The sequence below is a fragment of the Pelophylax lessonae genome (assembly GCF_965119305.1).
Source record: "Pelophylax lessonae genome assembly, chromosome: 6".
Classification (NCBI taxonomy): Eukaryota; Metazoa; Chordata; class Amphibia; order Anura; family Ranidae; genus Pelophylax; species Pelophylax lessonae.
Window position 1 is genome coordinate 12,117,407 of NC_138773.1, and position 24,873 is coordinate 12,142,279.

Below are 24,873 nucleotides of genomic sequence, written 5' to 3' on the forward strand. Positions count from 1 at the left end.
CTATGGATCAGTGGGTGTAAACCGGCACCTGTCCTGCCCTACGTCCAATCCAATCTTACCAGATAAAAACAGATGGATGGGTATCATTCCCCACTGCTATAGCGGATCGGGACAGATGGCAGTTGGGTGTAAACGGACTCCTGGTCCGTTTGCATCTGACCGCCCATAGAGCAGAGCAGGCTGTGTCTGTGTCTGCTCTGCATAAGCGGAGAGGACACAGACAAGCACCTGCTAAGCGAAGATCAGCAGACAGATTTCTCGCTGACCAGGCGGTCTCCTGGTGGAGTCCACCTCACGTGAAAGGGGGACTTAAGCCTCGTACACACGCGTCGAAAATCGTCGAATTTTCGTCCGACGACCGATCTGCTGATTTTCGGCTTGTTAGTATGATGCTTCCGACAATCGACTCTGACTTTTCGACTGAAAAAAATCTGGTGTGCAGGCTATAAAATTTTTGTCTGCAGTCAAAACACGGGCGATTTTCGTGCAGTCAGTACAGATTTCGACAGGGAAAAATCTAATGAGCAAGACTGGGCATGCTCAGTGAAGAAAGAACACAAAGAAAGCAATCCAACACATCACATCACTTCACACATCAATTATGTCAGGCGAGAAAATTCGTGTGCAGTCTAGTTATTGCGTTTACTAACTAAGGGAAAGATTTTTGTCATTTTTGGTGGGTTTTTTTTAACGAGTAATTGCAGAGATCTGCGTTTTTTTTTTTTTTTGCGGGACTGCGACATTGCGGTGGACAGATCGGACCCTTGACTGACATTTTTGACGCTTTTGGGGGTACCAGTGACATTACTACAGTAATCAGTGCTATACATATGCACTGTTACTGTAAAAATGACACTGGCAGGGAAGGGGTTAACTTTATTGGAGAGGCAGGGGTAAAATGTGTCCCTAGGGGCGTGTTTCTTACTGTAAAGGGGCGTGGATTTTCATGTAACCACAGAGACATACGATCCTAAATAGCAGGATCGTATGATCTCTGCAGTTACACCAGGGAGAATGACAGGCGGCTTTGTTTACATCAGCCGCCAGCCTTTCTCCCTCTGCAGCGGATGATCGTGAGTGACCGGCGGACATCCAAGCCGCCGGTCACTCGCGCTGGGGTGTCCGAGAACGAGCGGGGGCGGGAGCGCGCCTCCGGTGGCGCGCGCTCGCCCCCTATTGGCTCGCGGGCTAGTGACGTATATATACGTCACTTTGCCCAGGAGAAGCTGACCGCTGCCGTATATAGTCGGGCTGCGGTCGGCAAGCGGTTATTAAATTGGGTTTACAACCACTTTAAATATTAGTACCACTTGATTCACAGTCCTGCTTCTGAATTTTCCAGCCTCTCATAAAGTTCCACAGGCTGCTGGCAGTGAGGCTGCACAGTGCACTCGTGCCTTCTGCCCACTTAAAAATGCCAAAATCTCAGGTACAGGGGCTAAATACCCATTGAGCATGAGGCGTAACAATTGTTACATGGTCAACCAATAGTAATTAAGAAAAAAGAAATAGACAACCTCCATTTATAAAATCATAAGGCAGTGCTCAATGCGTGTTCCTGACACCTGCTGATATTAAAAAGGAAAGGGTGGATGAAGCTGAATTTCTTGCCAATACCTGTTGGGGGAACACAACGGCTCTGCAGGAGTGATTCTTACATGAACACTGACCGTGTTGATGGGGAAATCGAGTGATTTTTCTTTCCTGCAACCCATGGCTGCAGGAAATCAAATTGCTCCATCTATGGTCTGCTTTAGGATTTTCACTCACATTAGCTAGGAGGATATTTACCTGTCATCTTGCCACAGTTCTCAAGAAAAGTTTTTATTTCCTTTTCTTCTTCTGGATGAGGTTTGCATTTAGCACTAAATAGAATAAAAAAGAAAAACAGAAAATAGAACATTGGCTCTATAGAAGGGAAAAGGTTAGAGATTTGCATTGTGGGTTCAACCAGGGCTTTTTTTTTCAGAGAGTAGGTGCAGGAACTCCCCCCTTCTGAGTCACCCCTTGTCTCCGCGCCCTACCCACCCCCAAGCACATCCCTTGGTCTCACCCCCTACCCACCTCCGAATATCGCCCCTTTTAGAGAACACAGAACCAAGTATCATTCTGTGGTGCTAAGTAATTTGTATTGAACTTGTTAATTATAACAAGAAAAGCAGCAAAATAGATCCCCTGCAGCCAGCAACAATAGACCCCAAGAAACAAGAGATCACCTATACAACAATGCCCCCCCCCACAACAAAATACCGCGTTAGAGACCTTGCACTCCTCCACCTTCCGCTTGAAGATGCCCCACAGATGCTCAATAGGGTTTAGGTCTGGAGACATGCTTGGCCAGTCCATCACCTTTACCCTCAGCTTCTTTAGCAAGGCAGTGGTTGTCTTGGAGGTGTGTTTGGGGTCGTTATCATGTTGGAATATTGCCCTGTGGCCCAGTCTTCCGAATTCATGGTTTCCTCGATAAACTGTAGCTCCCCAGTGCCAGCACCACTCATGCAGCTCCAGACCATGACACTCCCACCACCATGCTTAACTATAGGCAAGACACACTTGTCTTTGTACTCCACACCTGATTGCCGCCACACACGCTTGACACCATCTGAACCAAATAAGTTTATCTTGTTCTCATCAGAGCACAGGAGATGGTTCCAGTAATCCATGTCCTTAGTCTGCTTGTCTTCAGTAAACTGTTTGCAGGCTTTCTTGTGCATCATCTTTAGAAGAGGATTCCTTCTGGGATGACAGCCATGCAAACCAGTTTGATGCAGTGGGCAGACTATAGTCTGAGCACTGACAGGCTGACCCCCCCCCCCCTCCCACCCTTCACACCCACCCCTTCAACCTCTGCAGCAATGCTGGCAGCACTCATAAGTCTATTTCCCAAAGGCAACCTCTGGATATGACGCTGAGCATGTTCCCTCAACTTCTTTGGTCCACCATGGTGAGGCCTGTTCTGAGTGGAACCTGTCCTGGTAAACCGCTGTATGGTCTTGGCCACCGTGCTGCAACTAAGTTTCAGAGTCCTGGCAATCTTCTTATAGCCTAGGCCATCTTTATGTAGAACAACAATTCTTTTTTTCAGATCCTCAAAGAGTTCTTTCCCATGAGGTGCCATGTTGAACTTCCAGTGACCAGTATGAGAAAGTGAGAGCGATAACACCAAATGTAACACACCTGCTCCCCATTCACACCTGAGACCTTGTAACACTAACGAGTCACATGACACCGGGGAGTGAAAAATAGCTAAATGGGCCCAATTTGGACATTTCCATTTAGGGGTGTACTCACTTTTGTTGCCAGCAGTTTAGACATTAAAGTGGTTGTAAACCCACTTTAAAGACTTTTACCAATAGGTGAGCCTATATTAAGGCTTACCTATAGGTGCTATAAATATCTCCTAAACATGTACCGTTTAGGAGATTTTTACTGTGCATGCAGCCGATGACGTCATCGGCGCATGCGCGCTGAAGGAACGGCCACACGTTTCGTTCCCTCAGAGCCCTGTGCCGTGAACGGAGGCTCCTGCGAGCATGCGAGGGAGTGATGTAATCGCGCCTCCGGCCAATCAGATGGCCGGAGGACGCGAACCAGGAAACCGGGCGGCTGAACATGTCGCTGAGCGGGCAAGAGTGCGGGGGCTTCGTTTTTAGGTAAGTACTTCATAATGAGCTAGTATGCAATGCATACTAGCTCATTATGCCTTTGTCTTTACAAGTTTTTTTTTCAGAGGGTTTTCTTCCTCTTTAATGGCTGTGTGTTGAGATATTTTGAGAGGACAGTAAATTTACACTGTTATACAAGCTGTACACTCACTACTTTACATTGTAGCAAAGTGTCATTTCTTCAGTGTTGTCACATGAAAAGATAGAATAAAATATTTCCAAAAATGTGTGGGGTGTACTTACTTTTGTGAAATGCTGTATATAAAATAAATACTATAAATACAGGTTTTTTTTCTCAGAGATGGTGCAGGATCTCCCCCTTCTGAGACCCCCTTGTCTCCGTGCCCTACACACCTCCAAGCACCGTCCCTTGGTTCCACCCCCTACACATCTCCCGGTACTGCCCCAAGTATCATTTTGTGGATCTAAATAATTTGTATAAAGCTTGTTCTGGTCTAATAACAAGAAAAACAGTCAAATAGATCCCCTGGAGCCATTAACAATAGGCCCCACCCCAGCAACAATAGCCCCCCCCCAACAATAGAACCCCATACAAAGAAACAATGGACCACCCACAACAAAATACCACCTTCAGCAACAAAAGATTCACCCCAGCAACATTAGATGTCCAGCAGCAACAAGAGATCTCTCAGCAACCATAATGAATAGACCCTCCAGCAGCCAACAACAATAGACCTCTTCCTCAACAGTAGATTCCTACCAGCAACATAAGACCCCCAGCAACAATAGATCCCCCACAAGCAATAATAAACCCTCACACATAAACAGATCCCCATCAGTGAAAATAAATCCCCCAGCAGACAACATCAATAGACCCTCCAATACACCCCTTGCTATTGCATACATTAGGTGCTGGAGGTGCTGAAACTGCGTTCCCCCACGTTCCCACTGAAAAAAAAGCCCTGTATACACTTATATCTACAATACATACATTTTATACCGACACATATCAATACATGTTTTTGGTTATATCACTGTCATTTTGATTTTTTTCGCAAAAAAAGATAAAACATTAAAACGTAAAATGTCAGTACAGTATGAATGTTTTTCCTTATTTGGGGAAGGGAGGGAAGGGGGGGTGGAACTTTATTTTTAAAAAATCAATAAAATGCACAAAAAGGAAAAAAAAAAATACAAGTACGTGTGTACTTCCTTTTTTTATGTTACTCTTTCTGTTGCAAATTTTTCTTAACAATGAAATACACAATAACTTAAGAAAGAAAAAACACTTTACTAAGCCACGTAAGAAAGTTTTCTTAACCACTTGCCGACCGTCGCACGACTATTTACGTCGGCGGTCAGCCCCTCACAGGCAAAGCGACGTAGGGCTACGTCGTTAGCCTGTGAGGCTCTAGGGAGCGAGCGCGCGCCGCCAGAGGCGCGGTCACGGACTCCCCCGCGCGTGTCCCCGGCGGACCCGATGTCCGCCGCTCACTCGCGATCATCCGTTACACCGGGAGAAAGGCAGGCGGCTAATGTAAATACAGCCGCCTGTCATTCTCCCCTGTGTAAGAATGGAGATCAGACGGTTCTGCTATGTAGGACCGTTGATCATTGTGCTTACACCTCAAGCCACATCCAATCACAGTTAGAAACACGCCCCTAGGGACACAGTTAACCCCTCCCTCTCAAAAAAAGTTAACCCCTTCCCTGTCAGTGTCATTTTTACAGTAACAGTGCATATGTATAGCACTGATTACTGTAGTAATGTCACTGGTAACCCCAAAAGTGTCAAAAATGTCAGTCAAGGGTCCGATCTGTCCGACCGCAATGTCGCAGTCCCGCAAAAAAAATCGCAGATCGCCGCCATTACTCGTTAAAAAAAAACAACAAAAATGACAAAAATCTTTCCCTTAGTTAGTAAACGCAATAACTTTTGCGCAAACCAATCAAAATACGCTTTTTGCGATTTTTTTTTTACCAAACATATGTAGCATAAAACAAATTGGCCGAAAATGTCAAAAAATTTAGATTTTTACATTTTTTTGGGGGGAATTTCATATAAAAAAATGTGAAAAATATTGTTATTTTTGCAAAATTGTTGCTCTTTTTTTGTTTATAGCGCATGATCAAAAAATCGCACAGGTGATCAAATACCACCAAATGAAAGCTCTGTTTGTGGGAAAAAAAGGACGTCAAATTCGTTTAGCGTCGCACGACCGCGCAATTGTCCGTTAAAGTCACGCAGTGCCGAATCGCAAAATAGGCCCTGGTCAGGAAGGGGGTAAAATCTTCCGGGGCTTAACTTCCCTGGCGGTATGATTCTTTTGGATTTTAGGTGCTGAAAGCGGTACCATTATTTTGCATGCAATTCTTGTGAATGAGCAGCCCAAACCAACTGTATACATTTATTATATATATTGTATATATATATATATATATATATATATATATATTGTATACAGTTGGTTTGGGCTGCTCATTCACAAGAATTACATATATATATATACATAAAAAGTACAGTAAAACTGCAGGAAAGGGCACTGGGGGGTAATGTAATGTGAATTTTTTTATTTTGAATGGTATCAGTGTGTTTTTACATTTGAATTTGCCGCCGGTTCCACCCCCCGGCAGATGTCACGTCGCCGGAGACGGAAGCCGGGGCTCGCAGACGATCGGGAGGAAGCTCCGCCGCCGCATACCGCCCACATACATCGCTGGATCCCGGAGAAAAGGTAAGTAAAACCTCTACCAGGATCCAGCGATCTTCCTAGCGGTACCCCGAGTGTGGCTCGGGGTTACCGCTTTTGGCTCTAAAATCTAACCCCGAGTCACGCTCGGGAATACCGCTAGGAAGGTTAAGTGGTTAAAATGTGTTTTTTTTTTTTTTTATTTCAAGCAAATTTTGTTCAGGCAAAAAATAAATCAGCAACTTTTCATCTAAAAATCACTTAGTTGGCCCCTAATAAAGACTTTAAAAATACACACATTTATCAAGTAAATGAAAGCCGATATATTGAGGGCCGATCTGTACTTTCCCCGATATATCGGAATCGGCCCCGGAGGTTACCGGTATTGCCGATATTTTGGGAAAGTGCTGGTACCGGAGTGATGTCTGCAGCTAGAGGCATCACCCCAGTACCGGTGTCCATAGCTGACAGTCGGCTGACTTGTAAGAAGACTTGTGAGAAGCCGCTCGGCTGTCATTACAAGGAGCGGGAGGGGACATACTCCCCCCCCTTCCGTTGCCTTCCGTGGCTCGCCCGCGGAGAGAGACCCGGGCAACCAGCCTGCATGGCCGTCGAAGACCCAATCAAAGCTGCATTCGGCTCCGATCGGGTCTCCATGCAAAAACCCGGAAGTGATGTCATAAGTGTCTGGCGCCAGATTAAAAAAAAAAAATGTCAGAGTTCAAAACAGCCAAACTTGGCATTTTGAATGCTTTTAAGTGCAGGAGGGGGAGGGGTTTGGGGTCTTTTAGTAGTCGATCACTAGTATAAAGGGTAGGAGGGTGGATGCAAATGGAAGACAATGCCAACATGGATGCAGGGCTGCTGATAGAAATCACAGGGACTGTACAACCTACCTTGAAGCCCCCCCCCCCCTGAATATATCAAGACAATATTTTCACTAGAAATACAGTAATATCATTATTAGCCGACACATAATAACAGAGAACCTGTGTGAATTAGCCATTTTTAATTGTTAAAAAAAAAATATATATATATAAATAATTTTTGTTTTTAAATGTTAAACATGTTTACAATTATGTTATTTTACATTTTTTGAAATGATTTATTACAATGTCTAATTATTATTATTATTTTTTTAGAATTTGTTATTTTGTTACAGGACAGGGAAGCCTGCAGCACTCTGGGAGGGGGATGCGGCACAGTGAAAGGGGGGCACAGGACACGGGGAGAGGGGGGATTCGAAGCAGGCAGAACAGGGAGGGGGGGATCGGTGTCAGAGAAGCAATTACAGGAATGATGCCCTGTGTCTGTGTCTCTCCTCACAGCAGCTGAAAGCTGGCAGGAGGGGGAGAAACTGGCTTTCAGCTGCTGCAGAGAGCTGCACAAGGCTTCCTTCTGTAGTTGCCCCTTTGCCCGGCCGCACCGATTCCCCGTGATGTTGGGGCCCCCCTGTGTGCCTGGGCCCCCTACAGGAGGACTGGTGGTCCCCTCCATCAGCGGCCCTGCATGGATATACAGTGTAGGATGCTGAAAAAGAAGCCAGGACAGATGCAAAAAGCTCATGTCTGAGTAAAAATCAAAGGGAAACCAAATCAATTTTATTAGGAATAGGGATCTAGAGCAGGGACCCTCAAACTACGGCCCTCCAGCTGTTGCAGAACTACACATCCCATGAGGCATTGTAAAACTCTGACATTCACAGACATGACTAGTAGGGATGATTGAACGGTTCATTGGCTGTTCGAAATTTGGCCGAATTCTGAACTTTTTGCGGTAAAAGTTCGGAATTCGGCCACCAGAACCGCCCAAAATGCAATGGGACAGGAACTGGGCTTTAAAAGCCTGTGATTGGGCCTGAGACATCAGTAAAAGCCAATTGAGGGGGCAGGAGTCTGCTAGGAATGTGATTGGAGTGACTAGGGGTCCAGAGGCCAATCAGTAGTGAATACGCCCCCCCCAGTATATAACATAGCCCTGCCAAATCTCTTGCACTGTAATAGAGAGGCTGTGGAAGAGAGTGGAAGCATTTCTGTTACTCCTGCTGCTCCAGTGTCATTTAGCAATTATTAGTGTGAGGAAAGGGATATGCAGTGTAGTTAGGGTACTATATACCACTATAGTTAGATTAAATAATCTAGTTTCTGTAGGGAAAGTGTTAGGTGTCAGGGTGACCGTAATGTAGTTTAGGGTGAACTGACTCTGACTGCTATGCCAGGGTGACCGAACTCATCCATGTCAGGGTGACCGCCAGAGAAAAAGATCATTTTTCTTAGAATTTTTAGTAGAGCAGGGATGGGGTTCCACTCCTTTTACACCTGGTTGTTTTTGTTTCAGGCGTTTATTGGGCATTTTTTGGGCGTCTTTGGAGGCAAGCATGACATCTGAACTTCTGTATAGGGGTATATATACACACACACATATATATATATATACACATACACACATATAGGTGTGAAAGGAGCGGAACCCCATCCCTGCGCTACTGAAATAATTTAGGGATGGGGTTCCGCTCCTTTCACACCTATATGTGTGTATGTGTATATATATATATATATATACATATATGTGTGTGTGTATATATACCCCTATACAGAAGTTCAGATGTTATGCCTGCCTCCAAAGACGTCCAAAAAATGCCCAATAAACGCCTGAAACAAAAACGCCCAGGTGTGAAAGAAGCGGAACCCCATCCCTGCGCTAATAAAAATTCTAAGAAAAATTATCTTTTTTTTTTCTGGTTCTGGACATGCTACAGAGCTGAAACTTCACAGGTACACTTTTTAGACCCCCCAGACACTAAATCCAAAGAAATCTCTTTTTTTTTTTTTTTTTAATAATTTTTTCAATAATTGGCTCTCTATCAAAAACAACAATTTTTAAGAACTTTTTTTTGTTTGATTAATAGTCCCTGGGGCATGACCCAGAACAGAAGGCACTTTTTAGGGGCATTTATTGGGTTTTAGGGCTTCAAAATTGTGTTTTTTGATTACCGAAGTTAGGGGTCCCATTGATTTCAATGGGGTTCTGGAATCCGGACCCGAACTTTCGGGAAGTTCGGGTGTTCTGGCCGAACCGAACTTTTCAAAAGTTCGATCATCCCTAGTGACTAGGCATGATGGCAATTGCAGTTCCTGAACAACTGGAGGGCCATAGTTTGAAGACCCCTGATCTAGAAGTTGTGATCATAACTTTAACCCTCAGAGGCCTGAAAATGTCTCCAAGAGCTAACATTCAGTCCATTTTTGTTCTAGTGAAGATAACACATCTCACCTGTAAATAAATAGGGGGACAAGGAAGTCGGTGGTATTTTTGACCAGGTCGCTATCTTCCAGGGCTGACATTGCTTCTTTAAAGTTCTCTTTCCACTCCACAGGTTGATCCAGTGGATTAAAATTTCCTAGATAATAAAACCCAGTAAAGAAAAGAAGGGAAAAGCAACTTTGTACCCAGCGCTGCACTTGCTGTCATTGTACTTGCTGACATTATGGATAATTATATACATTTAAAATTGAATCATATGTGAAAGATAAATTCAAATGCATGCTGCTAATCATTAAGCTGCAAGATGTGCATCTAAAAAAGCATATAGACAATAAATCCTAAGAAACATCCCAGAGGTAAAAGCTTGGGAATATAAAAAAAAAACCTACAGTGATCAGCATAAATGAGTACACCCCAACAGTCAGAAAACCTTTACTTTCCTTTAAGAACCAACATTTTCTATGGCACACTATGCTGCAAAATACTCCCACATATGCTGGCCATTAATTGCAACCAAGATTTGTTAATTTGCACAAACAAAAAAATATTTTTCCTAACAAATTCATTTAACCACTTAAGCCCTGGAAGATTTTACCCCCTTCCTGACCTGACTTAACGAATTTGACATTCTTTTTTTCCCACAAACAGAGCTTTCTTTTGGTGGTATTTGATCACCTGTGCGATTTTTACTTTTTGCTCTATAAACAAAAAAAGAGCGTAAATTTTAAAAAAATAACAATATTTTTCACATTTTTTTATATGAAATTCCCCCAAAAAAATGTAAAAATCAATTTTTTTTAACATTTTTGGCCAATTTGTTTTCTGCTACATATGTTTGGTAAAAAAAAAATCGCAATAAGCATATTTTGATTGGTTTGCGCAAAAGTTATTGCGTTTACTAACTATTTCTGTCATTTTTTTTTTAACGAGTAATGGCGGCGATCTGCGATTTTTTTTTGCGGGACTGCGACATTGCGGCGGACAGATCGGACCCCTGACTGACATTTTTGACACTTTTGGGGGTACCAGTGACATTACTACAGTAATCAGTGCTATACATATGCACTGTTACTGTAAAAATGACACTGGCAGAGAAGGGGTTAACTTTATTGGTGATCAAGGGGTTAAGTGTGTCCCTAGGGGCGTGCTTCTAAGGCTGGCCATACACTATACAATTTTCTTGTTCAACTTTCCTTTAGATTTACCAAAACCATGTAATATAGGGTCAAACCTAAACACTTTCAATTTGTATGCAATCAGGCAGGCCCTTGCACTACATAGTTTAAGGTAAATCTAAAGGAAATTGAATAAGAAAATTGTATAGTGTATGGCCAGCCTAACTGTAAAGGGGTGTGGCTAGTGGTGTAACAACAGAGACATACGATCCTACATAGCAGGACCGTATGATCTCTGTTCTTACACAAGGGAGAATGAAAGACGGCTTTGTTTACATTAGCCGCCTGCCTTTCTCCCCCTCCACGGGGAGATCGCGAGTGACCGGAGGACATCGGGTCCACTGGTCACACGCGCGGACTGCTTAGGGAACGAGCCGGGGTGGGAGCGCACCTCCGGCAGTTGGTGGCTCGTCCCCTTGAGGCTCACTGGCTAGTGACGTAGTCCTACATCACTTTGCCTGTGAGGGGCTGACCGCCGCCGTAAATAGTCGTGCGGCGGTCGGCAAGCGGTTAAGAATGTTGCAAAAATTAATATACCCCAATGAAAGTCTTAGGAGCTAAGATACATTTTAGACAACAAAATCCTAATTAACAAGAATTCAACTATAGATGAGTGTAATTTTTTATTAAACAGGTGTCCAGCAGATAGTTGATTATAAAAGGGCGGTACTTAACAAAGAAAACCCCTCCCATTGTATGCTGTCAGCAATGGCACCACGTACGACTTGTCAGGCGACTTGGTCAGCCTGACAAGTCACGCACCGTCGCATCCCATAGTTTAGTACAGGAACGGTTCTAATAGGAGTGACACAAGTCGCTCCGACTTAGAAAAAGGATCCTGTACTACTTCGGGGCGACCTCGGAGGCGACTTGCATAGACATTCATTTTATGAAGTCCGTGCAAGTCGTGCCGAAGTCGTGGTGCACGTGACTTCCCAGGTCGCCCCCTAAGTCGGAGCGCCGTAGTGTGAACCGAGCCTTACTCCTTGGAAATGTATATCCCTACTGTTTGTATCTTCATGTTAAAATTTAATAAAAAGATTTATACAAAAAAACATATGAGGACCTTCATCTAAATGACAGAGTTCATACAACAGCATACAAAGACATTTTCAATAATTGTGAACTTCCACTCTTGTAACAACAGTTTGGGGAAGTTTGGGAGACCCAGTGGCGTAGCGTGGGGGGTGCAGGGGGGGCGGGCCGCACCGGGCGCAACATTTGGGGGGGCGCATCCCGCACCAGTGTCACTCTAGCAAACTTTAAAAATTCTTCCTAGCGTGTCACTCCAGCCGCCGCCATCTTCAGGCTAAACGATGGCCGGCGCCCTGTGATTGGGCCAACATTGTCATGTGCAGCAGCAGGGCTGGCCAGTGGCAGAGCCCCGCCTCGCTTCTGGAGCCCGCCTCACTGTCTTCTAAGTCAGCTCTGCATGTGCCTCCGTCCCGCCTCCTCTAAGCTCTCACAATCCTCCCTGACCCGCCCCCTGTAAGGGCTCGTCTTCACCATGTGACAGAGCTGATGGATCATGAAAACAGGTAAGTCATTTTGCTGGCTGCAGGACTAGACACAGCCTGGGGAGGAGGCGTAGTTAACAGTGTAGTGTAGTGGGCAGTGTAGTGTAGTGGGTAGTGTAGTGGGCAGTATAGTGTAGTGTAGTGGGTAGTGTAGTGTAGTTGACAGTGTAGTGGGTATTGTAGTGGTCAGTGTAGTGTAGTGGGCAGTGTAGTGTAGTGGGCAGTGTAGTGTAGTGGGCAGGTAGGAATCAGGTAGGTCAGTGTAAGGGTCAGTGTCGTGGACAGGTAGGTCAGTATAGTGGCCAGTACAGGAATCAGGTATGTTAGCGTAGTGGACTGGTAGGTCAGTATAGGAATCAGGCTGGTCAGTACTATTGTAGGAAGGGACTCAGGGAGTGCTAAAAGTCTGCAGGTTAGGGGGCGCAAATTACTTGCCTTGCCCCGGGCGCTGACAACCCACGCTACGTCACTGGGGAGACCACAATGGATAATATATAAGAAAGAGATACTATTGATGAATTTTGAATGGACATTTCCACTTTTACACTCCCCTTGTCTGCCGATACACCGTAGTTATCTTCTATGGACAAATTATTTTAGAAATTAAAGAAGTTGTATATCCTAAAGGTATTCTGAATTTAACAGTGTAGAAAGAGAAGGCAATGAAGTGGTTAATTAACTAAAAAGACTTGGTGGTTAAACATGCAGTTAATCTATTTTAGTCTTCACCTCACATAGCGGTTCGGTTACACCCAGTAATACTGGAATTTCTTCTTTAGGAAAGAATTGATGAAAAACATTGCATCTACTATGTAAAATAACCTTTTCCTAGCCACCTGGGAGCAGGAGCGCACAGCAACCAATCATGAAGTTAATCAATAGCGGGCCCAATATATCAGCAACATTATGGTCATCTGGTGTGAAAGTTAAATGCAATGTGAATGGGGAAGGAGAAGCAAAAAATTGAAAAGACATTCTTAAGCCCCGTACACACGTACCGATCGTCGGCCGAACGATCGGCCGTCTTTTGTCCCCGGGCTGTCGTGTCTGTTGAAAAGTGCAAAAGACTGCACAAGAATTTTGTCCGCCGACTACAGCCGACTGCAGAAGTGATGTCATGTGATGGTTAACTTTCCCTGTGTTTTTTCTTTTCTGAGCATGCCCAGTCTTGCAAATCTGCTGTCTGTAGGCCGAATCCTGTACTGACTTGCGAACAATCGGCCATTCTGGTGTCGGCATACAAAAATTTTAATGCTTGCACAACAGATTCTTTTCGGCCGAAAGTGCGTTGTCGGCTGTCGGAAGCATCATACTAACAAGCCGAAAATCGGCCGATCGTTCGTCGGCCGAAGCTTTTCGGCCGACAACCTGCACGTGTGTACGGGCCATAAAGAGCAAGAAACATTTCATGGAAACTAAAAAAGAAAGAACTGGCAAATGGTGCAAAAAGTTACATCATTAAAAGCGTATTAATAATACCTCAGTAAATGTAAAAAAAAAACAAAAAACAAAAAGAAAACCTTAAGATCAGTTAGTTAAGAATATGTCAGAGAGGTAAAGAAGCATTTTTGGTTGAGAGAAATGTGTCATAAAGATAGCTATAGAGGTGATAGCTGTAGTCCATGTCAGGGGTGTAACTACAGGGGTTGCAGGGGTTGCAATTGCAACCGGGCCCCATGCTCCAGGGTGCCTGTGCTCCTCCCCTGTACACCTGGATAGAAGGAGTGGCGGGGGCAGCATGTAGAGAAATCACCGTCCTCCTTTTTCCTTCTGTAGCTGCAGGAGGAAAATGGAGGAGATTGGTTCCTCTGTATGCTGCCCCCGCCACTCCTCCTATCCAGTTCACTTGTGTTCTGCTGTCTCTGGGCCCCTGTGTGCTCCCCTGCCCCCCCCCCCCACTGTGCTCCCTCCCCTCTCCTGCCAGCTGCTGCAGGGGATGTGACACAATAGAGAACCAGGAAGGGGTCAGTAAATATGTAATTTACCAGCTCCTTCCTTTTCTGAATGGACAGAGTCATAGTCAGTGACATTGTAACAAAATAAAATAAAATGATAAAAAATAATACAATTAATATACCAAAAAATAAAAACTACTGACACCAGTGGGTGAACTTCCAGGATCACAAAGGTCACACTTGCGACCGGGACCGGGGGTGGCATTCCACCACTGTGGGGAGGCCCCAAGATGGCAGGAAGGGGGCTCACTGCAGAACTTGTGAAAGGGTCCTGCAATGAGAGTAAAGGGCCGCAGGATCAGTGGGAAGAGTCCCAGGCTTAAAGGGAAGGGCCCTGGCCAGGGGTCCGGGGGGGTCCTTCATGGTTTCTTGCACCGGGGCCCTGAAGGTTCTAGTTACGCCTCTGACTCCAGGAACTCTGTTTTTGCATACTTACAGCTGGCCAGCTTTGCTCAATGTAAGTTTGCATATCTGATATCCGGAGGGCCGCTGAGGATGCTGTAAATCACTGTAGTAGTCAGTGCCATCTTAAGAGCATTGAATGGCCCCCGGGCCATGCAGGTCACTGGGGCCCCGCCTACACAATCACCCACGAGAATAAAAATGCAAATTATCAATAAGGCGACATTTATTGGAACAGCAGTGCCAGGCTAATGACAGCTTCCAAGTTTTGACGGCTGGGTCCGGTGAACACATACGGGAATCAGACTCGACTGTCCTGTGTGTGCCTATTCCCATGGAGGCGGACAGGCACTCCTGCAGTTGTGAGCTCCCACTCCACGGCCCAAGTGTCCCGACAGGCGCTTGCCACCTGCTAAGTTCGGTGGCGGGATGCACACAGGAATTGGGACTAATGCTTGGCTGGGGCTGGGTTGCTGGGCAGGTGGGGCCCCCCAGGCAAGTGGGGCCCCTGGGCAACTACCCAGCATGCCCATTCAGTAAGATGGCCCTGGTAGTAGTGCGATCTGGAGTTAGAGCCATATATTTCTGGGTTCTAGTGTGACCAATTTGCCCTCTGTACACTGAACACAGAAGATCATGCACTATGGACCTCCACCACTCATAAAAACACCTTGTATTTTTTTAAAGGTAGAGATCATGATGGCACTGTACCTCCTCTCCACCTCGTCCAATCAGAAAATGGTTTGTATTAGTTGAAATATTACAAAGCGTTCTGCAAAAAGTGGAGGTGATAAGTGAGCTACCCCATGCTACCAATACCAGGGCCGGCCTTTGGGGTGTGCAAACTGTGCGGCCGCACAGGGCGCCATGGGCAACAAGGGCGCCGTGCGGCCATCACAGCTCACAGAAGATCAGGCGATTCAGGCCGCACAGCGGGAGGTAATGTGTGGGGGGTCTCTGATGTAAGGGGGCTCTGTGTGTGAGGTCTCTGCTGTGAGGGGGGCTTTGTGTGGGGGTTCTCTGATGTGGGGGTCTCTGATGTAAGGGGGGCTTTGTGTGGGGGTCTCTGATGTGAGGGGGGATTTGTGTGGGAGGGTCTCTGATGTGAGGGGGGCTTTGTGTGTGTGTAGGGGGTCTCTGATGTTAGGGGGGCTTTGTGTGGGGGGGTCTCTGATGTGAGGGGGGCTCTGTGTGTGGGGGTCTCTGATGTGAGGGGGGCTTTGTGGGGGGGTCTCTGATGTGTGGGGGGGGGGGTCTATGATGTGAGGGGGGCTTTGTGTGGGGGTTCTCTGATGTGGGGGTCTCTGATGTGAGGGGGGCTTTGTGTGGGGGGTCTCTGATGTGAGGGGGGCTTTGTGTGGGGGGGTCTCTGATGTGAGGGGGGCTCTGTGTGGGGGCTCTCTGATGTAGGGGGGCTCTAAATTAAGGGGGACTTTGTGTGTGGGGTCTCTGATGTAAAGGGGGCTCTGTGTGGGGGTCTCTGATGTAAGGGGGGCTAAGTTATTAGTGATCATAAAAAAGAAAAGTAAAATAAAGTGCAAAAAAGGTGCAAGAAAATGCGTGGGCGCCACAGGATTAGCTCGCACAGGGCGCCTGAACACTTAAGGCCGGCCCTGACCAATACACAAAAGGGAAGCCTCTTGGACAGAACTCAAAATATCACTGCTCTCACTATACAGTATGTAGCATTGTCTACTACAGTGATTTACAGCATCCCCGGCATTTCTCCGGATATGGGATATGAATGCTTACATTTATCAAAGCTGGCCCAATGTAAGTTTACAAAAGATGAGTTCTTGTATTTCAGCTATAATGATTTCTCCTCCTGGGTGGTGAAGTTCCATTATGACACAACTTGCATGAGTTGAATCCCAAAAATGGTCAGATGTATTTTGAACAGTGGCGGCCTGTCCCTTGGGGGGCGCAGGGGCGCCGCCCCCCTCCCCTAATCTACATGCAGGGTGCCGGACACATGGATTCCAATTGGGGATTTTTTTTTTTTTTGGAGCACGTGATTAGAGCCAGAGGCTCTAATAGACTTCAAAAAAGGGTGAGCACTGCGCGAAGCGAATGAACATGTAGCAGAAAACAAATTGGCCTAAAATGTTAAAAAAATTTTGATTTTTAATTTTTTTTTTTTGAGAATGTTATATAGCAGAATGTCAAAAATATTGTTTTTTTTTTTTTTTCAGAATTGTCGCTTTTTTGTTTATAGTGCAAAAAAAAAAAAAAAAAATCGCACAGGTGATCAAATACCACCAAAAGAAAGCTCTGTTTGTGGGAAAAAAAAGGACATCAATTTTATTTAAAGCGAAGTTCCACCCTAAAATTATACTTACCTCCATCTTCTTGCTCCGGGTCACCTGAAAAACAAATGGATAATCGCAATTTTTTTTTTTTTTTTTACTTACCTTGTTTTAGAAGAAAATATACTCACCTTACTTCCTTCTTCCTCCCCTCGGTGGCCACGGCGAGTCGTCACTTCCTGGCATGCAATGATTCCTGGGAGCTGAACGTCATCGCTCCCAGGAATCAATGCGCCTGCATCGGCCCCGACGTCAGTTCCGGTTCAGGCGCCGTCATACCTTGCTAAACAGCTTCTGAGCATGCCAAGAAGCTGTGCAGGGATGACGCTGCGACACCGGAAGTGACGGCGGGGCCGGTGCAGTGCATCGTGGGACCGAAGAAGACGGAAGAGGACACAGAAGAGGATTGCGCTGGCTTCAAGCTGCCCACACCTGAGATGGCAGCGCTGGACAATACTTTTTCAAGGTAAGTATTTCTCCTAAAAGGTAAGTGCAACCCGGGACAGATCAGAGGCTATCCATTGTGGAATGTACTAGCCCTGACTGTTCCGGGGGTATTTTAAAAAAAAAAACTTTCCCAGGGTGGAACTCCGCTTTAAGTACGGCGTCGCACGACCGTGCAATTGTCCGTTAGTGCCGATTCACACTAGGTCGCTCCGACTTAGGGGGCGACCTGTGAAGTCGCGTGCAGCGCGACTTCAACGTGACTTGCACGGACTTCATAAAATGAATGTCTATGCAAGTCGCCTCCAGGTCGCCCCGAAGTAGTACAGGACCCTTTTTCTAAGTCGGAGCGACTTGTGACGCTCCTATTAGAACCGTTCCTGTACTACTCAATGACCGCGACGGTGCACAACTTGCCAGGCTGACCAAGTCGCCTGACAAGTCGTATTAGTGTGAACCGGCACTTAAAGTAACGTAGTGCTGAATCGCCAAATATGGCCTGGTCATTAAGGGGGAAAATCTTCCGGTCCAGAGCTGGTTTAAGTGATTGTAAAGTCTCTTTTTTTTTTTAAATAGCAAACATGTTATACTTCCTCCCTCTGTGCAGTTGGTTTTGCACACAGCAGCCCGGATCCTCCTCTTCTATGGTCCCTCGTTCCTGGCCCCTCCCTCCTATCCAGTGCCCCCACAGCAAGCAGCTTGCTATGGGGGCATTTGAGCCAAGCTGCAGCTCTGTGTGTCCATTCAGACATGGAGTTGCTGTTCTGCCCCGTCCCCTCTCTCTCCTGATTGGCTCACTGACTTTGTTTGGCAGCAGCGGGTGCCAAACGCTCTGCGGCTATATCTCAGCCAATCAGGAGGGAGAGACCCAGACGGCCAAGGGACTCGTGGACATCGCTAGACAGAGAGGGGGCTCAGGTAAGTATGGGGGGGGGGCTGGGGAGGCTGCCACACACAGAAGGCTTTTTATCTTAATGCATAGAATGCACCTTCTGCCTTTAAAACTCCTTTAACTCTCTAATTGCACAAGGAATTATGCCTGCAAGTGTGAATGTACAGATTGTGATCTCCTTGTAGTTGATCAGGATAATTATATTTTTAATAAAAAAAAAGTATTATAATGCTCACTCTTACTCACCGAGTTGGGTGTAGACCTCTGCCCGTTCAAAGTCGGTTGTCTTACCACAGCCTCGGTTGTCCACGATGGTGATTTTGGAGGTGAGCTCATAGGCTTTTCTTATCATAGTCAAGCTTCCTCCATCTGGTGTCTCTCCAGTTTCAGCGTATTCTATAAATGGCCCTCCATCGTTCAGGACATACTTACAGGAGTTAATGAAGGAGGATTTACCATGACCCATATTGCCAAACAGTTGTAGAAGGACCCTCTCATATCCCTGACTGCCCAGATCTCCACCATCCAGGCTGAAGGTCTCAATCTTCTTTTTCAGCTTCTCAAAATCCATTTCTCAATGTCCCCAGCTCTCTGTGCTGCGTCGTCTCCTTCAGTCTTACAAAACAAGCTCTGCTCTCTTACTTTCTGTTTCATCCGCTTGATTGACAATTGTTTCGCACACCTATGGGAAACATTCATAAATGCGAGTTTGTTTATCTTATCTATGTAGCCCTACTCCCAAGGGAGCCGCTGAGTGTGGGTCCCCCTGGGTTACCGCTAGCAACAACAGTACTTTCAGACATGTTTTCAAGTGTGAGCACCTTAAAGCGGAGTTCTGGCCTCAAATACCTTTTTTAACTAAAAATACCCCTATAATACTAATCCATCGCCCTTTACAGAACCGCTATTCTCATACTTACAAGGTGTACAGTATTGGATTTTAGTCAAAATATTACTTTTAAAAACGCTGTCTGGGCGCGGCCATCTTAGACGTGGGCATCTGAAGCTGCAGTGTAATCTGCTGTGTCATTCTTCCTGATTCCAGGGAGTGTTCTGGGACTTCTTCCTGATTCCAGGGAGTGTTCTGGGAGTTCTTCCTGATTCCAGGGAGTGTTCTGGGAGTTCTTTCTGATTCCAGGGAGTGTTCTGGGAGTTCTTCCTGATTCCAGGGAGTGTTCTGGGAGTTCTTCCTGATTCCAGCCTCCTGGGAGTTCTTCCTGATTCCAGGGAGTGTTCTGGGACTTCTTCCGGATTCCAGGGAGTGTTCTGGGAGTTCTTCCTGATTCCAGCCTCCTGGGAGTTCTTCCTTATTCCAGGGAGTGTTCTGGGAGTTCTTCCTGATTCCAGGGAGTGTTCTGGGACTTCTTCCGGATTCCAGGGAGTGTTCTGGGAGTTCTTCCTGATTCCAGCCTCCTGGGAGTTCTTCCTGATTCCAGGGAGTGTTCTGGGAGTTCTTCCTGATTCCAGGGAATGTTCTGGGAGTTCTTCCTGATTCCATGGAGTGTTCTGGGAGTTCTTCCTGATTCCAGGGAGTGTTCTGGGAGTTCTTCCTGATTCCAGGGAGTGTTCTGGGAGTTCTTCCTGATTCCAGGGAGTGTTCTGGGAGTTCTTCCTGATTCCAGGGAGTGTTCTGGGAGTTCTTCCTGATTCCAGGGAGTGTTCTGGGAGTTCCTCCTGATTCCAGGGAGTGTTCTGGGAGTTCTTCCTGACTCCAGGGAGTGTTCTGAGAGTTCTTCCTGATTCCAGGGAGTGTTCTGGGAGTTCTTTCTGATTCCAGGGAGTGTTCTAGGAGTTCTTCCTGATTCCAGGGAGTGTTCTGGGAGTTCTTCCTGATTCCAGGGAGTGTTCTGGGAGTTCTTCCTGATTCCAGGGAGTGTTCTGGGAGTTCTTCCTGATCCAGGGATTGTTCTGAGAGTTGTTCCTGATTCCAGGGAGTGTTCTGGGAGTTCTTCCTGATTCCAGGGAGTGTTCTGGGAGTTCTTCCTGATTCCAGGGAGTGTTCTGGGAGTTCTTCCTGATCCAGGGAGAGTTCTGGGAGTTGTTCCTGATCCAGGGAGTGTTCTGGGAGTTCTTCCTGATCCCAGGGAGTGTTCTGGGAGTTCTTCCTAATCCAAGGAGTGTTCTAAGAGTTCTTCCTAATCCCAGGGAGTGTTCTGGGAGTTGTTCCTGATCCAGGGAGTGTTCTGGGAGTTCTTCCTAGTCCAAGGAGTGTTCTGGGAGTTCTTCCTGATCCCAGGGAGTGTTCTGGGAGTACTTCCTGATCCAGGGAGTGTTCTGGGAGTTCTTCCTGATTCCAGGGAGTGTTCTGGGAGCTCTTCCTGATCCAGAGAGTGTTCTGGGAGTTCTTCCTGATTCCAGGGAGTGTTCTGGGAGTTCTTCCTGATTCCAGGGAGTGTTCTGGGAGTTCTTCCTGATCCAGGGAGTGTTCTGGGAGTTGTTCCTGATCCAGGGAGTGTTCTGGGAGTTTTTCCTGATCCAGGGAGTGTTCTGGGAGTTCTTCCTGATCCCAGGGAGTGTTCTGGGAGTTCTTCCTAACTGTAAGATTCTGGTACCTCTGGTACCCTTATTTTCCACTTTTCTTTCAAATATGCGTCCCACCTTTCTAATTAGGTGGTACGCATACACCTTTAAGACGGATGACGTCATCGCTGAGCGCCGCACAGCGGCTATTTCAACCGCCGGTGTTCTCTCTCACATCGTTCGTTCAACCTGCCGTGTGACCACATGCTTACAAGCTTACCTTGCTACCGGAACCTCCAGCAATTCCCTTTTACTTGGAAACAGACCGGAACCTCGCTACCGATCCCTGTATCTCGCTACTGGATCACTCCCTTACTACTGGACCCTGCTACTACTAACTTTACTAGTGATAAGTACCCCACAGGGGAATCCTCCATAACCTTACTTACACTATCTACCTCTGCACATAAGGACTGTTACTATCTATGCATACTAAATCTATCATCTGCACTGTTACATAGATTGCTAGCTCTTGAGTCTACTACCATCTATCCTTGCACTGGGTTAGTCTATCCTGTATTTGTCATCTGCTGTCCTTACCACCTGTTACCATGCTCGATTACTAACCTATCTGCATTCTACCTAATACCATCTAATACTCTCCTGAACATTTCTACCAAGTGCTTGCCATCTCTGTCACTGTTCACACCAGTCCCTTCAGCACATCATCTTCATACTGTTATATACATCCTATCACTCCAGGAACATTTTATTGAGTGTGTATATCTGTATGCTGAAGCTGACAAGCCCACAGTGATGAGTCTGGAGAGTTGGATCTGGTTATTCAACACATCTCCACATGACTACTGAGTGGAGATTCTGCAGCTGCAAATCCAGCCTACTACAAAAACGCAGGAGCGTTACACTAACCCAAGGAGTGTTCTGGGAGTTCTTTGTGATCCCAGGGAGTGTTCTGGGAGTTCTTCCTGATTCCAGGGAGTGTTCTGGGAGTTCTTCCCGATTCCAGGGAGTGTTCTGGGAGTTCTTCCCGATTCCAGGGAGTGTTCTGGGAGTTCTTCCCGATTTTAGGGAGTGTTCTGGGAGTTCTTCCTGATCCAGGGAGTGTTCTGGGAGTTCTTCCTGATTACAGCCTCCGGGGAGAGATGATAAACAGCTCCCAGGATGCAATGCAAAGGCAGAAGTGATGTCGGCGGCCGTGGCCACAGAGGGGAGAGAAGGAGGAAGTACATTAAAAAATGTCTTGAAAATAAGGTAAGGGACCCCTGAAAAAAATTGAAAATGCCCAATTGTTGATCAGCATAGAGAGCACTCCAGGAATCACTAAAGTTGCAAAATAGGCCGGAACTCCGCTTTAAGACAAGAACCAGTCCAGTTTCTTTGGTTTTTAAGGTTTATTTGAGAACTTAGATGGGAGAAGGGAGAAGTGGGATACTCCAACAACTGAACTATGCACAATTAGGCAGGGACACTGAATGATGCTACTTGGTGCTATTTAGCGCTTCTCTGACGATGATTAATGCTCCACTGGTGCTGGTTAACACTGATGCTGGCCTCAGCAAGGCCAGTTACTAAGACTTCACCTCTCACCGTAGGAAAAGTTCCTTTAACCACTCGCCGCCGACCGCTCACATGGAGCGTACTGCTGCAAAGTGGCTCGTTATCGTCCAGTGACGTAGACCTACGTCGCTGGACTCTTCCCCTTGTGGGCGGCGTGCGCGTGCCGCCTGGAGGCTCGCTCCCACTGTATTCAGTCACAGTGGGAGTCGGGCCAGGGGAGGAGAGGCAGTGATCACTGCTGCTCTTCCCCGATCGTCGGGGAACGAGTGAGGAGATCTGCCCGCTTGTGTAAACAAACAAAGCGGGTAGATCTCCCAAGTGACAGGCAGTCACAGATTACAGGATTCAGCATAGCTGAACCTGCGATCTGTGCCTGTTTCACACAATCCCCTCCCCCCACACACACGTCAGTAAGCACCAGGCATGCAGTTAACCCCTTGATCACCAATAAAGTTAACCCCTTCCCTGCCAGTGTCATTATTACAGTAACAGTGCATATTTTTAGCACTGATTACTGTAGTAATGTCACTGGTACCCCCAAAATTGTCAAAAATGTCAGTTAGGGGTTATGTTATAAAACATAAAAAGACATAGTGATGAGGTATAGAATGAGAACCAGTACCAGCAAACATATACCCATGGCCGTGGGCTTAGGAAGAATGTGCAAAGGGTTGTACACCGAGGTAAAAGGTGCATGCAAAAAGTGGGAGGGTTTATTAGGTGCAGTGCTTGTTTGGAAACAGTGAAAGTAAAGTAACCTCACCAATGTCTTTTTATGTTTTATATTAGGCTCACACTTCCCTTGTGCCATTATTATGATTTTATGCACCATAGGCATATCTTTTGGCACTATTGACTCTTTGATTGGTGATTTATAGGCACACATTTTGGGTCCAGTTAACTGATCTTGTATGCCCTATATAACATGATTATTTTGAGAGTTTTTTCCCTCCTCAATACATTTATTCCAACATTCATTTTATTTATATATATTTTCAGATTGTGCTGGTTCCCTTTGTGCCGTTGCCATCATCATTTTTTGAGCGATATTTGTATAGCCTTTTACAATCGTTTACTCATTACTACTTCGTTTCTGGTCCCTTTCTCTCAATTGCCCTTGTGTGCTGGCGTGAACCATGCCTCAGCCCCGAGTCAGGCTTCCCCTGGATCAGCTTGGGTCCTTTTATATCAACATGGATTGCTCTTCGATTTATGACACCTACAAGTTAGTGTCTATTTCGACTCATTTCCTATTTTGTAGTTTCCATGATTATAATCATCTAACCCACATTTTTATTCCTAGATATAAAAATGCTCCTAATGAGTGGACGGAGATCCACGAAACGCGTAGAGCAGACACTTACCCAGACAGCCCCATTCAAGGCTTCATACAAGGAGCCGACAATTACCAATACAATCCTATCTGATTTTTATCCCCAGATGATGTATCTTTGTCAAATAGTCTTTTATCATATCTGTTTCAATGAATGATTTGTTTATGCCATCCATGTATTCATTCTCATTTATATGACCCATTGTATGTATTAATGTCTTTTAATAATAATCAGACCTACTATGTTAGAGTTTATAACTGATTAATTAGATATTCGATTCTGTGTCAGCTCTCCATTGGTCCCCCTTTAAATGGGTTTATATAGAGTTTTGTTTTTTACATTATATATAATTATGTACCTATGGAGAATTTGCTTTCACATTAAAATCGTTTATTTACCAATAAGAAATTTGACATGTTATTTCTGTATTTATATGCAATACATGGATCATTTATTTATTTATTTAATATTGTTCACAATAATTTCATCAACAGCATTTAGCCCCTGTGTCTAGCCGTACTCATCTAAAGTCCCACATTACCCTCCTTCTTTGCTATATATATTTAGGGATGGAGATTAGCTAGACACTTTATCAAGAACATTCAGTGGCAGATTCACTTCTTTGGTTTGTTTTGAATATATTGGATATTTTTGAACTGTCAAAGTAGAAAAATATTGTTATTTTTTCAAAATTGTCGCTCTTTTTTTATTAATATCGCAAAAATGAAAAGCGCAGAGGTGATCAAATACCACCAAAAGAAAGCTCTGTTTGTGGGAAAAAAAAGGGCGTAAATTTCTGTCGGGATTATTGGGGGTGATTAAAATAATAATAGGAAAAAATTGGATTTAAAAAGCCATGTATATTCCATCTTAAGATTCTGAACAGTATAGCTTCCATTTTGTTTAAGGTGAAGGAAAGTTCATATGTTCTATTGTAAAATGTCTCTTACAAGAGAGGATAGAATTTCAACAGAGGTCTTAGTATTTCTTTTAAGATCATAAATAAGATTTACAAAGACACCTCTTCAGATAAGACATAATGGTAGTGCCAGTCTGTCTGTAATTATTTAACAATGGACAATACCCCAGTATACTCTAGCAGACATTTAAAATGAACTATATACGTTTAAAGATACATTATTATGCGTGAGAAGATATTAGCCATAATTATGTCATTATATTATGTAGGGCATATACATATATATTTAGGAATGTTATATCACATTTTGG

General features: G+C 45.3%; 1 protein-coding gene across 2 annotated transcripts in view; it reads right to left on the reverse strand.

Annotated features, from left to right (window-relative positions):
* Positions 1 to 18,873, reverse strand: part of LOC309557876 (uncharacterized protein) — a 129,155-nt gene extending 110,282 nt beyond the window's left edge. For both annotated transcript variants that reach the window (XM_082260684.1, XM_082260682.1), the window contains exons 1-2: positions 18,518 to 18,873; positions 9,590 to 9,716 (exon numbers count right to left, since the gene is read on the reverse strand). In XM_082260684.1, the coding sequence (XP_082116810.1) occupies positions 9,590 to 9,716; positions 18,518 to 18,842 (452 nt within the window). In that variant the 5' untranslated portion in view covers positions 18,843 to 18,873. The remainder of the gene's footprint in view (positions 1 to 9,589; positions 9,717 to 18,517) is intronic.
* Positions 18,874 to 24,873: the final 6,000 nt, after the last annotated feature.